At 43.4% G+C, this 21,030-nt stretch overlaps 1 protein-coding gene across 1 annotated transcript in view; it reads left to right on the top strand.

Moving 5' to 3' along the window:
* The first annotated feature begins 7,045 nt into the window (after nucleotides 1-7,045).
* VPS33A (VPS33A core subunit of CORVET and HOPS complexes) overlaps nucleotides 7,046-21,030 on the top strand; it is a 33,369-nt gene continuing 19,384 nt past the window's right edge. Inside the window, exons 1-7 of the mRNA XM_077461952.1 lie at nucleotides 7,046-7,189; nucleotides 8,678-8,743; nucleotides 8,826-8,953; nucleotides 11,498-11,687; nucleotides 14,317-14,433; nucleotides 15,251-15,425; nucleotides 16,532-16,725. Of these exons, the coding sequence (XP_077318078.1) occupies nucleotides 7,046-7,189; nucleotides 8,678-8,743; nucleotides 8,826-8,953; nucleotides 11,498-11,687; nucleotides 14,317-14,433; nucleotides 15,251-15,425; nucleotides 16,532-16,725 (1,014 nt within the window). The remainder of the gene's footprint in view (nucleotides 7,190-8,677; nucleotides 8,744-8,825; nucleotides 8,954-11,497; nucleotides 11,688-14,316; nucleotides 14,434-15,250; nucleotides 15,426-16,531; nucleotides 16,726-21,030) is intronic.

Genomic DNA, 21,030 nt, shown 5'->3' on the forward strand with positions numbered 1-21,030 from the left:
ACTAAGGCAAAATGAAAGCCATCATAATGGCCTACTTCCTCCTCTGAGGAGGCAGCATCTGACCCAAAGGCTTCTGGAATCACTTAAGTGGCTGGTGGCACCTGAGATGAGCAGCGTGAGGTGGATGGCACTGGAGCAGCTGTAGCCTGCGACTGTGAAGCAAATATCTTCAGCATTTTCTCAAATGCGTGCTTCATTAGCAATACCATCTCCACCTTATTGGCCTCCTTGTGCTTGGTTGCTTCTTTGAAGCAAGGCTCAAATGCGGTCTTGCCTGGTATGGCTCTTTTAGGGCATTCCCAGCATCCTCCTGTCCTGGATTACTCGTGATGTGACTCTCTTCGGTATCATGACATCGATCACTGACCCCTAGAGCAGAAAGAGAATGGGAAGCTTCCGTCCTTCCCCGAAAGCATTGATCTTCCCGTGAAGATGACTGTCTCCTATTCCTTCCAGGGCTCCTTTCTTCTGAACATCGAGAGGACTCATGACTGAGACCTGAGGAGCTTGGACAATACAGATGGAGAGGAGAAAGTCAGTTAGTATTTTTATCTGAGAATCTTTACATATGTATCCATTGATGTCTCCCCTACCTTCTTTGAGAGTGCTGGTCTTTAAAGGGGGTAGGCATGTTGCTACTGCTGTAAAATAAACCCAAAAAGAGTCATTAAGGAAGAGAATAAACAGCAGGCAATCCACGGGTTAAAACCTTGCAATAGCAAAGTATACCTGAGAGAGGGGGATAGCAGGCACTGGCAGCTGCAGGAGCACACAGAGCAGAAGATGCTTCAAGTCAAAAGCACCTTTAAATTTTGGCTCCCTTAAACTCGGCCCCGCCCTCCCCCTCTTGTGATTGGCCAAGTGGTTTGTAAATGCTCAGAGCAGGCCGCAGCGTGCGGTCCACGCTTGCCCGCATACACCATCCAAGCGGCACTTCTTAAAGGAGGAAAGCAAGCGCCACTCCCCACCAGCAGGGGCCAAGGATACTGCTCCCTGCACAGAGTAATCCCCAGCAGCCATCACGTTAGTGAGGCTTCCCGCAGAGGGACTCTGACCACTGGAACAACTATCCCCAAAGCCGGCTATTATTAACATGGCATGATGCCCCCACAATGACCATAGAAAAAAGAGGAATTTTTTAGACCAATAGAGCCGGTCCAAAAAAAGGGGTTACTATTGACAGCAATAAATTATATAGTTTATATAAAATGAAATTTTATTAAGTATCAAAAGAATCAAATTTCATGTACAGAGGTGCAATTCCTTAAAAATTATCTCATTGGCCAGATATTAACATATGTTACCAAAGACAAACTGGACACAAACAAGACAGACATAAAACGACTCTAAACACACCACATGTAAGTCCGGACCCGTTTCTATAGTCAATTGAAACCACTAGTTATTTCAAACATGATTATGTGATTCATTTAGGAGAACAAATTGTCTCATAGTCAATCATTTAGTAGGTATTCAAATGACTAGATCAAACATTAAATTTAAAAGGTTGGTAAGTAAGAATGAGGTAGATAAATGTTAAGCATCGAAATGAATTCATTCAAGCTCAGTCTTTTTACAAGCAGCAGGGATCATTAGCTTGAAAAATGTTAATTCTGCACAATGACCAGCAGCGGGGCTCCCTGGACAAAATGCTGTTAGCAGAGGAACACAGGGACTGCGTCCACCTAGGAGCCTTGGCCAGACCGTCAACTTTTACAGCTATCATCAACAATGTAGTGAATTGTCTAACAAATAAAAAAGAATATAAAATGCAGCACTTGCGAGAAAATTTGTTTGTGAAAATCCCAGGAGCCACCCCCAGGGATAAGTGTTAAACTAGTGACTGCTAATTAATCAAAACCAGCGACATACAAGTACACAACAAATTATAACAAATTATTTTTTATGTGTACATCATCATCGTCTCTCAGTAAAGACCCGCTGGATTGGATGGTCTAAATGCTCGTTTGACCCACTGCTATACGGCGTATGTGTCCACCATCTGTAGTAAGCATACCCAATCTTCTTGTTGTTACATTGACACAGTTGCAAGTGATACATGGAGTAATCCACCCATCCCGGTTTACCACCATTTTTGAAGAGGAGTTACTTCTATTTTTCTTTTTAATAGGACTATTTAGTACCTAAGAGAGGAGCTTTCATTTACATTGTTTGTTCTTCACGGACTATTTTTTTTGGATCTTTCACAAGAACGTTCCTACTTGGTTACACTAGAGAAGTATTTGTTGTACATTGATATACTTTGTTGTAGATTTGCATGTTGCTGGTTTTCACGAATTAGCAGGCACCTGTGCAATACTTATCCCTGGGGGTTGCTCCAGAGACTTCCTACAGAAGCACTTGTATATTTGTTGCACATTGATATAATTTGTTGTGTACTTGTAGGTTGAAAAAAGACACAAGTCCATCCAGTTCAACCACAAAAAAAAAAAAAAATCAATAATATCCTACAATCCCATATACCCAATTCTATACCCACAGTTGATCCAGAGGATGTTGAAAAACCCCAGCAGAGCATGATCCAATTTGCTAAAGCAGGGGAAAAAAGCAGGGGATCAACTTTACCTATAAAAGTTAGTACCCGGTTATGTTATGTACATTTAGTAAATAATCCAGTCCCTTTTAGACTGGCTAGAAGAGAAGATGCCACTTGTCCTGACTGCAGGAGAAAGAAAAAGGAACGCTGAGGCTGAGGTGGGCCTAAAATTTATTAGGGTATGTCCTGATCAGGCAGGGGTTGGGGTGGGCCTCACCCAGCTGTGCTGCCATGGAGCCATCAGGAAACACAGACTACTTAGAAGAGCTTGCCTCCAATGGTAGCAAACAGGACTTTTTTTTTCACCCCTGAAACACCCAAAAACACAAAACAAAAACAATATATATGTGCACTGTCTTGCCACAAGTCCATCTGGTTCAACCAATAAAAAAAATAAAAAAAATTAACCACTTCCTGACCGGCGCACGCCGATGTAAGTCAGCAGAATGGCACGGGCAGGCATACTGGCATACTGGCGTACAGGTACGTCCTGTTTTAAATATCGCCCTGCCATCGCAAACACGTGCCGCCGGCGGTGCGCTCGCGTGTCGGTCGGGGCCCCCTTGAGTCCGGTCGTGGGTCCCGCGGACTCTATCGCCGCGGGCATACCCGCGATCGTCTCACGGGGTAGCTGAACGAGGAGATGCCGTTGTAAACAGCATCTCCCCGTTCTGCCTAGCAACAAGTGATGCTGATCTCTGCTCCATGTGATTGGAGCAGAGATCAGTGTTCACTAAAACAAAGCCCAGCCCCCCACAGTTAGTAACACACCCCTAGGAACACTTAACCCCTACACTGCCACCCACTGGTTAACCCCTTCACTGCCAGGGGGACCTTCACACTGACCACTAGTGTGAATGAAAAGACACCAAGCCCCAATGTAATGAGAAGAGTTACACTGACCACCTATGTAACTGAGACATTTAGCCTGCATTCACATTTCTTTGTATTGGGAACACATGCAAAATCACTTTCCTGACACCACAGAAACATGCTGCCCTTTAGCAGATACACAACATTGGAATTAATTGTTAATGACACCCACACGCATCTGCTGAGATGTACATATTCACATCCACCAAAATTCACGGTGCTGTAGCACCATGCTATTTTAAAAAAGGGTTCCTCCTCCAATTTGCTTACCTTTGCAGAACAGGCTGATGTTAGGCTTAATGACCACAGTTGTAGGCAGGACTTTCAAGCATGCCCCTTTAACTCCTCAATGGGCAGCATTCAGCATAAGTAAAGGTGGATATGACACCAGGGGGGCATGCTATGCATATGAATACTGCCTCTATTTACATATCAATGCCACTGTTCCGTGGCTATTTACATATGAATTCAGGTTATTTACAGGTAAACATAGGGTCTGCAGGTGAGTCATCTGTAAACGGCAATAGGACAGAGCTGGGCAGTATTATTATTATACACAATTTATATAGCGCCAACAGTTTATGCAGCACTTTACAATGTAGAGGGGGAACAGTACAGTTCAATACAGAAGGGTCAGGAGGGCTCTGCTCATAGAGCTTACATTCTAAAGGGAGGGGGTGGTGATACAAAAGGTAATAGATACGGGGAATGATTTGATGGGGGTGGTATTAGTAATGGAACTTCACACTGAGATATCGGGACACCGCACGGGACTAAAACTTCAAGGGACAAGGGAATTTAACCTGTATACAGCGCTCCCAAAACGCTCCTGTGCATTGCAATGAATAGGCAGTGCTTCCGAAGTGCCACAACACGGAAGTTTTAAACCCCTTTTTTCGGGTTAAAAGCGCCCCACTAGCGACCGAAAAGTGGTGCAAAAATGCAGCTTAAAAAGCAGTAAAGCGCTGCTAAAATGACTGGCGCTTTACTGCGAACTCACAGGGGGCCCCAGTGTGAAAGGGGTCTTATTCAAAGGTCTGTATACATATGATGGGGAATGCATCTCCCACCTATGATTGGCTGTTGGCTTTGACAGCTACAGTGTGGGAAGAGCTCAAATGGGTTCGGCCTCAGGTCCGGACTTGCCTGAGCTCATCCTTAGTTGGAGGTGACAGTTGGCCCACTTCTGAAACTGAGCGGAATATAAATTGTAATGAGATCTGTAATAGGTCAAAAATGCGTTGGCTGTGGCCTATGGGTATTGTAACTGTGACCTTTGGCATCCTTGATTTGGGGACGTAGGTTTTGGATGTCAGTTCCCTCAGTCTGTACAAATCTCTAAAAACCTCCAAATACAGAGTTGTGGTTATTCTAGGGGCCACATTATACTTGTGTAGGACCAGCAGTATGTCCAGGACTCATATACACCGGATTGCACTGAGTTTCCTTCATATACAGATCAGTGTGAGTACAAAAGCAACTCAGAATCCCCAGGCAGAAGCAAATTTAGACCCTGGGGGGCCCCTTATGTACAAAGTTTGTTTACATTCTTAATGACAATTACACATTTTTTAAATGCATGACAAATCATTCTGAGGTCACACATGCCCTCACACACACATATATGCAGTCAGTGCTCTGTGGTTTGCTTCAGCCACCAAAATCCATTTTAATAAAACAATACAATATACCAGTGCTGATGATGGCTTTACAGATGATGGCCGGTGTGCCATCAGATTGGGCGACCCATCGGATCTGGTAGCGTTACGAACAAAATTAGCTTACTGCGCATGCGATACGCGTTCTAGCAGGTTACCTAATGTGACAGAACATGAAGGAAGCAGCAGACATCTTGTTACACCCAAGCAACTCTTGAATATCACACTTATTTTAGCAGTAAACAGAGCTTACATATAGTCAAATACAGTACATCAACGCAATGGGCTGAGAGTGTCTTTGGGGCCCTTATGCCTATCAGTTTGGAGGTGAGCAGTGCGAGCTGTACCAAGATAGCCGGCGATGCTTTCTGAGTGCAGCCTTACCGCTGTTTTTTAAATTTAACATGAAAACACTATCACGATTTACAATTCAACTATATAAGCTGACTTTATTGCTAAAACACTGAAAAATTCCAGACTTGCCTGGGTGTAACAAGATGGCCGCTGCTGCCTTCGTGTTCTGTCACAATAGGAAACCTATTGGAGCGCATAGCGGCCATGCTGCACGTATTGCGCATGCGCAGTAAGCTCTTTATTTCTGGTAAGGTCACTTCCTTTACCAGGTCTGACGGGTCGCCTAATCTGATGGAAGACTGGCAAATTATGACTTCCAAAGACATGGCTCCCAACTGTCCCTGATTTTGAGGGACTGTCCCTGATTTGGAGCAATATCCCTCTGTCCCTCATTCCTCCTCATCTGTCCCTCGTTTTGGTCTGATCCATACAGCTGTACAGGGCTTTTTTCAGCGGGAACACGGGGGAACACAGTTCCGGCACCTCCAGCACCCTCCAGCACTGACTGTATGTAATGGTAAGGAGTGCTGGGGTGTACTGCAGGGTTTATTGATGCTGACTGCTGAGGGATCTATTCTACCTGGACAGGATCTATTTTTGCAAGGGGGGTCTATTCTTACTGGTGGGGGACCTATTGTTGCTGAGGTGGGTCTTATATCGCTGAGGGGTCATTTATGGCTGGGAGAGATCTACTGTTGAGGGAGGGAACTATTGTTGCTGGCTGTGAGGAGCTCTGTTGTTGCTGCCGGGGGATTTTTTTCATTTGTCCCATTGTTAATGTTGGGAACTATTGTTACTGGCTACTGGGGATCTATTTTACTGCTTTTCTTGTTATCCTTAACAAATTCCATATCACCACAAAATGATACTTGGTTCTGTATTCTCTAAAAGGGCAGTAATGGGAGGTGGGTAGAGAGTGCTCGGAGGTGGGTAGAGGCGGAGAAAAGGGGTGACTCAGAAAGCTAAGTTCCTGCACCTATTCTCTGAGAAAAAAAGCCCTGCAGCTGTATATAAAATGCACTTTTTATCTATTAAAAAGTGCATTTCAGCACTATACCTTACATCTAATTTCTAAATTGCTGCATTTGTAAATCCCAAAAGGCAGTATAAAGGAATAGTAGTGGTAAAAAAAGCACTTGTGGGTTTAACCAACCTTGTTTTTTTGTACAATTCTCCTTTAAGAGGGCGTGGCAAGGGGTGTGTCCTATGTCTGCATACTTTTGCCGATAGGTGTCCCTCATTCCCATCTCAAAATGTTGGGCGGTATGCAAAGATACATTTCATAAAAGAAAATACTTTTTTTTTAAATTATATATTGTATGTTATTTATTTTTTATATATTTTATACAATTTTTGTATAGAGGGGGGGTATCTTCTGTCAGGGGGTCATTTTGCCTCCTCATAAATCCAGGGCTGTCTCCAATTCACAGCCAGTGTCTCTTTTGTCCCCTCTCATCACTAGTGTACAAAATCGCTTGTAAAACATAGCGCATGTGTACATGACCACGTGACGCCGTTTCGGCCATATTACTACTCTCAGGCGAAGCCTCCAGGAGGAAGTGAGTCTCTCATTGGCTGTCTGCACCCCGCAACTTCCCGTCACATGACCAGTCACATGAATCGTCCTGTTAGAAAGAACTTCAACATGGCGACTCATCTGTCCTGTGGGCGGGTGAACATGAACGTTCTGCGGGAGGCGATGCGGATTGAGCTGCGGGAGTTCCTGGATAAGTGTGCGGGCAGTAAGGTGAGGGAGGGGGGATTTGTCTTTAGTGATGAGACACAAGTCTACTGTGTGTGCTTCCGGTGTCACCCTGTCTCCATACTAAGGCCTGTTCTGTTCCAGCTAGTATGTATCTTGCATACATTGATCTATGGACACCCACTACTCTGCCTATAGATTGACTATATATACTAATAGAATGACATATTACCAAAAACTGTTCTTTCTTTTCTTAGTTTTGGATATAATATGAAGTGCCAGCTTTGAGTCTGACTATTTTTTACTGTCACTCAGTGGGTGTTCAAATACATTCTATGTGATGGTGAAACCCATTTGGCCACTAGTTGTTCTCAGTCTTCTGGGATGGATGACTCCCAGCTGTCACATAGACAGTGCAGCAGGAAGATTTATAGCTGGGTGGGCGGAGCTTGATGTGGATTCAGAGAAGCTAGTTTCCCACCAGCCCCCCCCCCCTCCTCCTTGTGATTGATCAGGCAGCGGGAGGACCCCTTAGTCAACAGGCAGCCTGCTACTGACCATAGACTCTGCTGTCAATCACAAGATGAGAGCGGATGAGGAGCTAGGCTCTCAGTTTCCCCATGAAGCTCACCCCAGTGTCATTGGTTGCTAGGAGGCTGTCGACGGTGAACCCAACAGCTTCGTTGACAACCAATGACGGGGGAGACAGACATGCCACCCTGCTACACACTGTACTTTGCCTGTCTCTGTAAATCAACAGAGTAGATCTTCTTCATTACCTCCAGTTTCATTATCTATAAACCAGAGGTAATTATTTTTGAATTTCGGGCATTAAAGAACCAAAGAATTTGAAAATAAATAAAAGTTAGCAAGTACAAATACTGTGGCTGCTGACTTAAAAAAAATGACACTTCCTTTTCCAAGGATCCAGCGCCATCCTCGCTAGGGCTGGTTCTTCACCAGTCTTCGGGTCCCTGGTGCTTTTCTGTTTAGTGTGGGAAGCCGGCTGTGACAGCTTGCAGATACACAGCCGGATTCTTATTGTGCGTGTGCCCACTGCACTTTGTGACTGCTCCTACAGTCTCTTGATGTGTCCTAGAAAGCTGCGGGCAGGGAGGCGTGTTGCCAAACTGACAGTGGAATCGCCTAGGTCAGGGGTGTCAAACTTGCAGGCCTCCAGCTGTTGCATAACTACAAAGCTCATCATGCCACTGCCTGAGGGAGTCATGCTTGTAACTGCCAGCCTCATGAGTGTCTTTTCTCTTTTGGACTATGAATTAAGGAAAGGTGGGTTTTATGTTCTTAAATTCCAGTTTATTTCATGATCAATGGAGGGAGGGGATACCATTACTTTTGGCCACATCTGTACTACTGGAGTTCTCATCGAGTGCTATGTAAACCCCTGAAGGTACACCTGCTCTGTGTAATATATATATTTTTTTTAACCAATTAGATTTTTAACACCCAATGACACCCCTCTCCTTTGGAGCAACCTCACAACATTGAATTGATGATTTTTAATTTTTTTTGCAGGCTATTGTGTGGGATGAATATCTGACAGGACCTTTTGGATTAATTGCACAGTATTCACTTTTAAAGGTATTTTTCACTTTTATTATTTTGTAGTTTTTCTTATGAATCACACATTTTTGATTAATCCATTTTATTTTTCCATTTTCAGGAACATGAAGTTGAAAAAATGTTTACACTTAAGTTGGGGCCTTTGCCACAATCTGATGTTAAAAACATCATATTTTTTGTCAGGCCTAGACTTGAACTCATGGACATTATCGCTGAGAACATTCGGAGGTTAGTTTGCTAAGTTATCAATTTGCTGTCATTAAGTCAGCTTCGGACCATATATGGACAGGCTGATTGTACCCAAGCTGATCAATAGATCAACTTGGGTACAACCAGCCTGCCGGATTTTACATACAATTATCACTAGCAGCTAGGGGTGCAACGGATCATCACCGATCTGTGATCCGAACGGGTCACCCTGTTCGGATCGGCACACACCGCGATCTGCGGCCTTGGCCTTAGGAAGGGCTTCGGCCTAGCTCCGGAGCGTTGGCCATCTTTGTACACCCAGGCCATTTACAATGAGCGATCACTTGTAAACGTGTACCGATCTGGAGGGGAGAGATCGGATGCCAGCAGCGCTGTGGGCTGGATCTGTAGTGCCCACAGCGCTGCTCTGTGACAATTGCAGTCAGTCATCCCTCCATACTCTGCCATACCCAGCCATACTCTGCCAATATTACAGTGGGGACTATATGGTGGTGGAATTTTCACAGGTTTTTGCAAATTCAATTATTTGCTGATCCGAAAAAATGATCCGATCCGTGAGTTTTTTTTTTTTTTTTTTTTTTTTTTTTTTTTAGTTTTTTTTTTTTTATTTATTTATTTATTTATTTTTTGATCCGTTGCACCCCTACTAGCAGCGGGTATAGCCGCTAGCAATAATCACGGTCTTCACCCAGGGAAGACTGCTTCCCCCCCCCCCCCCCCCCCCTCGGGAGAATACAATGGCTCAGTGGGAGGGATTCCCCTGTCAACACTGCCCGTGGTTGCAGAAAAGAAATTCACTCCGTGTATGGCCTGCCTAACACTGGTAATTGGGTTCGCTGTAACACATCTAACTGGCTTAGACACATTTAGATGCTGTACGATCACCCTCTTGCTAAAAAAATTTTTTTAATACATTTTATATTTATTGAATATTCAAGTTGCATCAGGGGGAAACCACTGCCGGAGAAAAAAAACAATCAAGTTAAAAATTACAATCAATACCATAAATACAGTCAGCAATTACAGACAAAGCAGGGTGCTTCAACTGCCATTTGGGGGGTGCATAAAGGCCCTATGGTAAAATATGATTAGGAGACCTTAATGTATTCAACATCATAGGACAGGAAGGATAATGACAGATCTCCAAGCTTCCACAACGATACAGACTGAAAATCGGGTACATAAATAAGGGTCACTGTCACTTAAAGAACGATGCAGTTAAGAGAAACTTCAGAGGCAATACCAAAAGTGTGCTTGGGACACCAGTAAAATTACCTTAGGAGGACGGTCACACTGATGGTTCTGTAAGGCCGCGTACACACGCGGGGACTGTTCGCTCAACTTTGTCCGCTGAACAGTGTTTCGGCGGACAGTCCGCTCGTGTGTGGGCTTTCAGCGGACAGTCTGCTGAACAAAGTTTTTCGGAAATTACGAAAAACTGTCCGCTGAAACTCTGTTTCAGCGAACAGTCCCCTCGTGTGTAGGCTTGTTCGTCAAACTAAGTTCCACGCATGCTCAGAAAGGATTTACACGCCGAAGTTTGCATTGCAGTGTATAGGACGTCGTATTTTTCGTCCCGTCGTACGTGCCGTTCACATCATCGCGCGCGGTTTCAGCGGACTGTTCGTTCGTCGTGTGTGGGCAAGTCCGTCCATGCTAATTTTGAGCGGACTGTCCGCTGAAACTGTTTGACGGACAAAGTTGAGCGAACAGTCCCCGCGTGTGTACGCGGCCTAATCGTTTCGGGTGCTCCAACCACTGGTTCCAGATTTTATCTCTTTCTATAATTTTTTTTTTCCCCATGTATGTAAAGCCACAGATTTTTTATTTTTTTTTCTTGATTTTTTTTTTTTTTCCTAGCTGGGGAGATTCACCCTCTCGGTTTGTCATGGCAACCATTGTCTAAAAGATTATCAAAATGTTGGAACTCACTTACTTTTGGCGTTGTCACTGCAGGAGAAGTGGAGATTAAATCTTCCAATGGGGATACTTGTTGCAGTGACAGTTGACAAAAAAAGATTCATCTTACTTTGCAGAGATTTCCTGTTACTCCCCGTTGTGTTTCTGATGAAGAAAATAAAGAAAAATCTCCTAAATCAGACACTAAGCAAAAAAAAAATGACTAGAGGTTTTACCTTTACCTGCTCCTTCTAAATTACATTTTGACTTGTCATCTGCTTAAACTTCCCCACTCCTGTGTGCGAGCACTGCAGTTCTGGTTAAAAGTCCCAGCACTTCCAGGTATTTGGCATATGGGCAGTGCTTGGTGCCTGAGTGGCCGGTTGCCAGACCTGAATGCTGTTAGGCGAGGGAGGGTGAAATCCTCCATTTTTTTTTTTTTTTTTACACGTAATCTTTGTAAGGAGCACAGAAACAATTGACTCGATGGATATGAGCGTGGAATGTAAGTACAAGGTATTAGAGAGTGTCATCTACACAGTGAGGGGTTAATTAGAATTTATTTTATAAAGCATCTCTGTCATTTTAATATAAAAAAAAATAAGGAACTATTTTTGCTTTGTATATGGGTAAAATTTACCTTCCGCCAATTCTCTTCCATAGAGAAGAAAAAGGTCGCTTTCCACAACGGGACTTTCACATCTTGTTTGTGCCTCGTCGTAGCTTGCTGTGTGAACAGCGGCTAAAGGATCTTGGGGTTCTTGGATCTTTTTTCCATCGGGAAGAATATCGTCTAAACTTGATTCCTTTTGATGGAGATCTGTTGTCTATGGAATCAGAGAATGCTTTCAAGGTGATTACCTGTTTGTTAAACAACTAGTATGTACTATATGAACAATTTATAAGCATAAAGTATAACAAAGTGTATAATGTAAAAACGCTTTAATTTTTTAACTTAATCTCCACGTGCAATCAAACACAGTTGCCATACACAAGGAGTCCCTATGACTTTAAACACCTGTATGACACATTGTTCTGTTTTGGATTTTCTATTCTGTGCACAATGTACTATGAGCAACAAACTGAATCTGTATATGAGGTCTTCTTTGTGGGTACATGCTCTGAATGGTGCTGCCAGATTATGTTGGTTAAAATATTGCCACGACTTTGGCTGTCTGCTGTTGCATTAGGAGCTTAGAGTATAAAGAATATATGAGCCCGGTTATATTTATAAATTACTGAATTGCATCCTTGTTTAGATGTGTCCTATTGTGTGTTTTTTTTTTTTTTTTTTTTTTTTTTTTTTTTGTTAGGATGAGAGCCCTAATTTTAAGTTGACCTTGTGCACTTGGAAGGCATATTATATTGTGTTAGCCCTTGTACACACGGACGGACATTCCGACAACCAAATCCGTCGGATTTTGTCCGAAACTGTTGCATACACACAGTCGGACAAAGTTGTCAGAAAATCCGATCGTACTTAACGTGATGACGTTATTTCGTTAGGACGGGACTACGTTCAGGCTAGTAGCCAATAGCTTTGGTCTAGGAATTTGATCTTGGCATGCGTGGCGCTTTGTCCGATCGGAATTCTCTACACACAATCGGACAAAGTCCGATCAAATCATGTTGTCGGAAAATTTTATAGCCCAGCTGGAAAACTTGGTCCGTCGGAACAAGTTGAAATTTTCAGCAACTGAAGCCAATCAGGTGACGCAACGATTAGTGTATTCTGATAACAGCGGGTGCCAGTGTCGCAAAAACAATGTCCTGGCTGGGAAAGGGGGAGAACATGGAGGGATCCAGGTATGGGCAGCTGAAGTCTAGCTAAAACAAGCTAGGATAAGAGTAAACGTGTCCTTAAACCCAGATATTTTTCAGTGTACATTTCTTTAATGTTGTTTTCTAACCCTTAATGCAGAAGCTTTAAAGTGGTTGTAAACCCTTACAACACACTTTGACCTACAGCTAAGCCTAGATTAAGGCTTACCTGTAGGTCCAAGAAATATCTCCTTAACCTATACGGTTTAGGAGATATTTGCCCGAAGACAGGCACCGCTGTCTACGGTGCACGCGCCACAGACAGCGGCGCACTGAGCGCGGCATTCTCAACGACGGAGCTGCCGCGCGTGTCGGCTCCCGTGCGCATGCGCAGGAGTGACTTAATCGCGGCTTCGCCGAATGACAGTGGCGGAGCTGTGAGACCCCACCAAGAAGATGGATGCGCCGGACTACAGGGGACAGCGGTGACTTCGCTGGCTCCTGTGTCAGGTAAGTGACACATAATGGACTACTATGTGATGCATATTAGTCCATTATGCTTTGCCTTTGCAGGGAATGAAAGGGGAAGTAAACTCATCAGGGTTTACTTCCTCTTTAACAAATGTAACTTGCCATTGTTTGTAAATAACTGGTTGAACCTGCTGTTTCCATGGACTTCCCTATTGTCGGTGGCAACGCAGTAGCAGCTGCTCCTCTGGTTATTGCGTTGCCACTGTCAGTGTGCATGCTTCTCTATTTCCCAGGGAGGAAGCTTTTCATGTCCCCTCCTCCTGGAAACTGTCCCACACGACTCTTCTCATCAGCCTGAGGGGTAGGATGAATGGCATCTGCTCCCTTTCCCCTGTTTTCCATCCACATGATTGTCTGTGTGTGTGCTTTGGGTAAAACTCCAGCAGGAATCCTTGCTGGAGGCTTCATTCTTCAGCTGCCTTATGTGACACACACACTGAGGCTTCAGTGTGCTATGCAGCAGCTCCTATGGACATTCATGAATCTAAATACATGAGTAACTTCTGGGACTCGCCATCGGCTAACATTGCAGAGCCAGTTCAGGCTCAGGAAGGACCCCAACAATATCCGGAACAAATCCAGATGCCTGACCAGCAGCTGGCTCAGGCTATTGGCGTGCAGCCTCTTCTGCCCCCTGCACAGCTCGGTGCTCCAGGAGGGCAGAGTAGAGAGCTGGTGACTGATAGTCACCACTCTCTGCTCAATGTAGACCAAGAACTGAGCAATGAGAAGTCTTGATCGCTCAGCTGTCAATGTTACAGCCGACGGTGGACTGCTGCAGCCGGGAGGTGAGTATGTCTGTTTGTTTTGGTTTTATTTTAATTTTAATTTTTTTTATTTTGACACTTTTTGCATAGTATAAATGTGTGGGTATTCTTTTAGGTTTAGGCTGAGAGTTGAGTTGCATGTGTTTTCAGTGCTTAGAACTAAGGATTCTCTGGCAATATGATACAGGGCCATGTCATAGTGTTGTACGTTTTATGATATTTTGGAATAAATTTCTTAGTTTTATTATTTTGTATACGAACAGCTTTGGTCAAAAAAAAGTCTTATTAAGAGCAGCGGGTAAATGATGAAAAGAAAAAAAGAATTCAAGCGCCAAAGATATACTAATGTAGGGATTAAATTGGATCACTGCTGTCTGAGCTCTCGCTAATAGTATTGGTGTGTTCTTTCACTCATTTTACCAGGAATGTTGCTTGGAGAATGACCAGACCACTCTTTATCATGCAGCTAAAGGGCTCACCACTCTGCAGGCATTATATGGAACAATTCCGCAAATCTGTGGGAAAGGAGAGTGTGCCAGGGTAAGTCTTAGCTGGATGTTCACACTGGTAGGGTTTATTTACACAGACAGCATTTAATTGGGGTATAGACTGTGGGAGGAGAACCCAAAGAATTACTTTTTATTTTTATTTTTTATATTGGTAACAGTCTTTCCCGCGTGCCTAGTTTAGAATAGGACATGCACGTTTTTAATCTTTTAGAAATCTGCTGATTTTATTTTGTTTTCCATGTTGTGCTTGTTTTTTAGCATTACTGTTCTCTCTGGACAGCTGCAGCATTTTTGCTATCCTTTTTTTCCATTCTTTCAGCAAAACAGCATCTGAGCAGAGTTAGATTAAATGAGTACAGACCTAGACAGGATTATTAAAACCATATATATAAACAAAATGTATATTGCCATTCTCTGGATAAGTACCTGCATTTTTTTTTTTTTTTTCAGGCTTTTTTTTTTTTTTTTTTCTGATAAACCTGCAACTAACACACTTTTCTGTCCCTGGCTTTGCTCACTCCACCTATTGCCCACAGCCTGTGGAGGGGATCCATGGTTGCCCAGGCTGAATTTCCAACTTCTCCAGGGGGTTGGTGGGAGAAGTAGTTTATAAAAGAAAGATTACCTCTCTGAGAGTGATAAGGACCATACATTTCTGGCAAGATTAACATGTAAATTTTTTTTCTAAGCCTGAAAAATTAAACCGAATGCAGCCATCACATAAGCTAGCAAACTGCAAAATATGTCTTGTTATAGTGTTCCTATGGGACACCCTGGTTTCCAGTCTGGAGGTTGAGAGAGGTTTTCATTCACCAGCAAGATTTTAATACTAAGTGGTCTTCTTGCAGCATGTTGCAAACATGATGATCAGAATGAAGCGAGAACTGGGAGGGAGTCACAACCAGATAACTCCGGTGTTTGACACCCTATTGTTGCTTGATCGCAATGTGGACTTATTGACGCCTCTGGCAACACAGCTAACTTACGAAGGGCTTATTGATGAAGTGTATGGAATCCATAATAGTAAGTGTCATTCCTACTCTGAGAACTTGAAAAAGAGACTTTAGTATGGATAGCTTGTATACCTCATGTGTTATTACCACTGAGGCTGTGTGCAGGAAAACTGATCCTCCAGTCAAATAGTGCTCAGTCTGGGATTTGATCTGCTGTTCTGCACACAGCCTCAGGGCATGTAAAATGACAGTTGAGCCTGTGTTCAGAGAACTGCTGCTAAACAAATCCTCAGCATATATAAATGGGGGTGGGGGGAGAACATCCATAGGAAGTAGTAACTGTGATTAGATATGCAAAGGGAAACCAGCTGGGTATGTTCCTATATCCTAATACCGGATTAGTGACAGTAAAAGCGGTGACTCTTTTCTTCACAATGCGGGAGATTTACTAAAACTGGAGCACTCATGATCTGGTGCAGCTATGCATGGAAGCCAATCGACTTCAAACTTCAGCTTGTTCAATTTAATCTTTGCCAACAAAACCTTGAAGCCGATTGGTTTCTATGCAGAGCTACACCAGATTTTGTGCTCCCCAGTTTTAGTAAATGATCCCCCAAAGTCTTCTGTTGTCTTAGGGAGACTGTTTGTTTGTTTTTTTACTTTGTATTACCATGACTCCGGTATAGTGGGAAGAGAAGGAAAATATGAGGGAGTGTTCTCTTACAAGATCCTGAAGGATGGACTACCTTGTGTAAGGGCTGCGATTTTACTTTGTTTGCGGTGTGGGTTTTAAAGCACATGTGACTCAAATGCATCACAAGGTGTAAGCCCACTTTGCAGCGTGAAATACGATTGGTAAGGTGAAGTTGTGTTTACTTTCAATGCCAAATCATGTGTGAAGGAAACTCTACCAGTCTTTGATAGTAACTTTATCTTTGGGGAAACACTCTCTCTGAACATGCAAAGACTGTCATAAAAAGAACAAATGGATATTGTAGTCATTAGGATTTGTCAGTATCTTAGCAATTATTGTAGTTGCCTACATTTGCCAGTATATTGCCAAGTTTTTATGTAGTGATCAAAGTTCCCATGGAGTGAACAGTGTAAAAATGTCCTTATGAGACTTTAAATGTTGACAATGCACAATCCTAATGAAATGTATATCTGCTTACACAGGCCATGTGAAATTGCCTCCAGAGAAATTTGCTGCCAAAAAACAAGGTGAAGGTGGGAAGGATTTACCTACTGAGCCCAAGAAACTACTTCTAAACTCTGCAGAGGAGCTCTATGCTGAGATCAGAGACAAAAACTTTAATGCTGTGGGTTCAGTGCTCAGTAAAAAGGCCAAGATTATCTCTGCTGCTTTTGAGGTAACATCTTTGACCTATTTATAACATTGGGGTTGAAGCATTCCATGAAATTCACGTTGAGTACATTGTAGTGTGGCCATGCAAAATGCAAAAGATCTGAAGACGGGGTTCTCAAATTTTATTTATCTTTTTGTTTTGTTTGAGTGTTCTTTTTTTTTTTTTTTTTTTCTTTGCTTTCGGATATCCATTTAATGTGCCAATATGTTTTGGGGTTTTTATAATGTCCTTCTCTTTAGGGCCAACATGTCTCAGTCTGCCCAGAACTGCTATATAACTGAGTGTACATGTAAGCATTATTAGCAGTCCTGCCTTTGGCATGCTATATACTGTATATGGACTGCATCTTTTATGATGAACGGACAAAAGTTGAAGCATCTTGAAGTACATTTTTAAAGCAGTGAGTGGGATGTTCATGTAATATCCGAAATGCGTTCGCATTTATACTGTTTTATGGTATGTAGCCAATAAAGAGTAATAACGGAGTGGCTGGCTTAATTTCTGCTTTCAATGGGATGTTCAGCAGAGATTCACTGCATGTGAATCAGTTGCTGTAATTTAAAGTGGTATTAAACCCAAAAAAAACAAATGTAATATGTTGCAGCTTACCAATACTTAAAAAGAAGTATGTTGTGTGTGTGGTGTTTGTGGTTTTTTTTTTTTTTTTTTTTTTTTTTTTTTACAGTCATACTTGCCCAAGTGGATACAGCATCAGTCTGATGTTTCATCTGTCCTCCACCGGCTGTAAAGCCTCGTACACACAATCGGATTGTTGGTCAAGAAAGCGTCACACTTTTGTGCAAAGAGTGTGTGCCAGGAACTTGTCTTGCATACAAACAGTACACAGTTGCTGGCCAACAAACACGAGCATAGTTATGTACCACCAGGAATTTCAGCTCTTGAGTGCCACCCTTTGGGCACATTCTGCTAATTTCGTGTTTGGTGAGCATTGATTCTGAGCACACTTGTTTGTACTTTGGACTTTTGTGTGACGGACTTGTGTACACACAATACGAAAATCTGACAACAGACCATTGTCCGCTGAAAATTTACTAGCCTGCCATCCAACAATTGTCTGAGGGAGTGTACTAATGGTCGGATTTTATGTCAAACAGTCTGTCATCACACAATTCCCTGCCAAAAATCTGATCGTGTGTACGAGGCTTAAAGAGGAAGTAAACCCTGATGAGTTTACTTCCTCTTTCATTCCCTGCAAAGGCAAAGCATAATGGACTACTATGCATCACATAGTAGTCCATTATGTGTCACTTAAGTGACACAGGAGCCAGCGAAGTCACTGCTGTCCCCTGTAGTCCGGCGCATCCATCTTCTCGGTGGGTATCGCAGCTCCGCCGCTGTCATTCGGCGAAGCCGCGACATGCGCGCGGGAGCCGGGACGTGCGGCACCTTCGTTATCGAGAATGCCACGCTCAGTGCGCCTGCGCACCGCTGTCTACGGCGCATGCGCCATAGACAGCGGTGCCCGTCTTCGGGCAAATATCTCCTAAACCGTATAGGTTTGGGAGATATTTCTTGGACCTACAGGTAAGCCTTAATCTAGGCTTACCTGTAGGTCAAAGTGGTTTGTAAGGGTTTACAACCACTTTAAGGCTGAGAACCAAGTGATCAAACGCTGCTGATCACTCAGTTCTCAGAGCTCCCTGAGCAGAGAGCTGGTGACTGTCAGTCAGAGCTCTCTGCTCTTCCCCTTCAGCATTCGCTGGAGCTCTGGGCTGGGCGGGAGCAGCCAGCTCAGGCTCTCGGTGGCTCGCTAAGAGGCTGAGCCAGGTGCCGGTCCAGGCATGTTGGAGGATCCCCGCCTGGACTGGCTCTGTGACGTTAGTCGACAATAGGCTTCAGTAATTACAGTAATGCAGAATGAAGTGCACTCCAGTGATCCACAGCCAAATGAGCTTCAGCTGTACTTCTCCTTTTAAATGTGGTGGCTACCTTCGTTTTCTATGCATTAAGAAGCGCCAGCGGGGGACCCCAAAAGAGGAGGATTGGGGCTGCTCTGTGCAAAACTATTGTACAGAGTAGGTAAGTAAGACATTTGTTCTTTAAAAAAAAAAGTTACAATCCCTTTCTATTTAAATCCTATAAATAGATTATAGGTGCATCACAACAAAAGGTGCTCAATGTTTTACAGCTCATTTTCAGCTTGTTAGCTGTCAGCAGCTGCAGAGTAGGATCTTTGAACCTCTGTGGGAAAGCAATGGTATTTCTGTAGAGATCCAACACACCACCTGCTTTCAGATGGAAGGCTCTGCACGGAGCATAGTTCATGATCTCTGCTTATTGGAGAACTCCAGGCAGTGGGCATGACAGACCTCTTCAGGAAGACCACTGCTTTCTCACAGAAAGCAAGGGTCCCACTCTCCAGCTGCTGGCAAAGGAAAGGCTTTTTACTCGGGCTGTGGCTGCTTTGTAAAGAATATGCACTGTAAGACCTTGTACACTTGTTTTCATGCACCTGGAATGTATTTAGCAGATTTACACTGAAAGTTCAATTGGGTTTTAATCTAAAGCATATGGTAATGTCTGGTGAATTGAAGCTTTGATTTGTTTGGAAATAAAAAGTAAATGTAATGCATAGATTTGAAAATACTGTGTGTATTTGTCTTTTTTTGAATAAAGCCTATACTTTTGATGAACATGGCTAAGTAAACAAACAAATTTTTCCAGTGCAGCTATTCTGGCATATCTCATGGTGGAAGTGAAACGACTGATGGCTTCCATAAAGCGGCTGTGCAGGTTTTGTTCATAAGGTGTGACTATGAACCCTGCTGTTTTGTTCTATGGAATTAGGACAGGTTACAGGCCTAAGACAACAGCTGAAAACCTGCATAAGCTGAGTGGTCCCTGTATTGTGACAAAGGTTAATTTCATGGCATCATCTAGATCAGTCCATCTTAAATACTGAGACTGAACAAAAGACGTCAATAGAAAGTGATAATGAGATTTGATGCCCTGCCGAAATTGGAGATTTAACACCTTAGAGTCATTATCACCCTCATGCCAGGACTTGCCCAATGTGGTCACACCGAATATTTGCAGTCCCACTGCTAGCTGTAAATCATGTGTTTGTGCTAAAGCAGTGCATTAACCCTTTCATTGTACTTGGTGATAAAATTTGCCATGTGATATGCCAGTGTGCTGGCAATATGTCACCCTGGGTTATTAGATATGATTATAAAATTGACCCAATATTTGTTTGCTATATGCAGTGTGGTTCTGTATGTGCTGATTTGTCACACCAGTATGTGCATCTTCCCTTGTAAACTGTTAATAGACTATTTAAATTGTTATACAGTGCCTTGCAAAAGTATTCACCCCACTTGGCATTTTTTTTGTGTTTTTGTTGCCTCACAACCTGGAATTAACCCGGATTGTTTAAAGCGGGAGTCCACCGGGACTCCGCGTTTTTATTTATTTATTTATTTATTTTAAAGCCAGCAGCTACAAATACTGCAGCTGCTGACTTTTAAAATAGTGACACTTACCTGTCCAGCACGCCCGCGATGTCGGCACCCGAAGCCGATCGCTAGGTCGTCTGTCGGGTCCTGCCGCCGCCATCTTGGGTATGGGAATCAGGAAATGGAGCCTTTCGGCTTCATTTCCCGGTTCCCTACTGCGCATGCGCGAGCCGCGCGGCGCAATCCGGACAGTCCCCGCTGCCTCTGGGAACTGTGTGTTTCCCAGCAGGCAGCGGGGCACTTGCGCAAAGGGGCGGGCAGTTGCGGAAAGGGGCGTAATCTACGCCCCTTTCCGCAGACAGCTATCCCGGAAGTGGGTGCAGTTACCTGGATTATCCAGGTAACTGCACCCCCTCCCCCCTGAAAGGTGCCAATTGTGGCGCCGGAGGGGGGGAGGGGGATTCCGATGAGCGGAGGTCCATTTTAGGGTGGACCTCCACTTTAAGGATTTGCGTCATTTAATTTACAGCCCACAACTTTGAAGATGTGGTGTGTGGGTTTTTTTTTTTTTTTTGTTAAGCAAGCAACAAATGGGACAAAATAATGGAAAACGTCAATGTGCATAAGTATTCACCCCCCCCCCCCTGCTGTTGACAAGAACATAATCCCTAAATTGAGGTCATAAGTGGCAGGCTATATGAAAAATTCACAATTAAGCCATTGACAACAGGTACTGACAGTAGCTACTGTTGGATACTTTTTAGTGCTTTCAGTAAAAGCTACATTTATAAACAATAGGACATTCTTAAGGATATTGCCAGTACTAGACGTTTAGGCCTCATGCACACAGACGTTTTTACAGCTGATTTTTTTTTAGCTTTTTTTGCAGCTT

The sequence above is a fragment of the Lithobates pipiens genome, unplaced genomic scaffold (assembly GCF_037356315.1).
Source record: "Lithobates pipiens isolate NorthernLeopardFrog02 unplaced genomic scaffold, aLitPip1_a1.2 Scaffold_3, whole genome shotgun sequence".
Taxonomy (NCBI): Eukaryota; Metazoa; Chordata; class Amphibia; order Anura; family Ranidae; genus Lithobates; species Lithobates pipiens.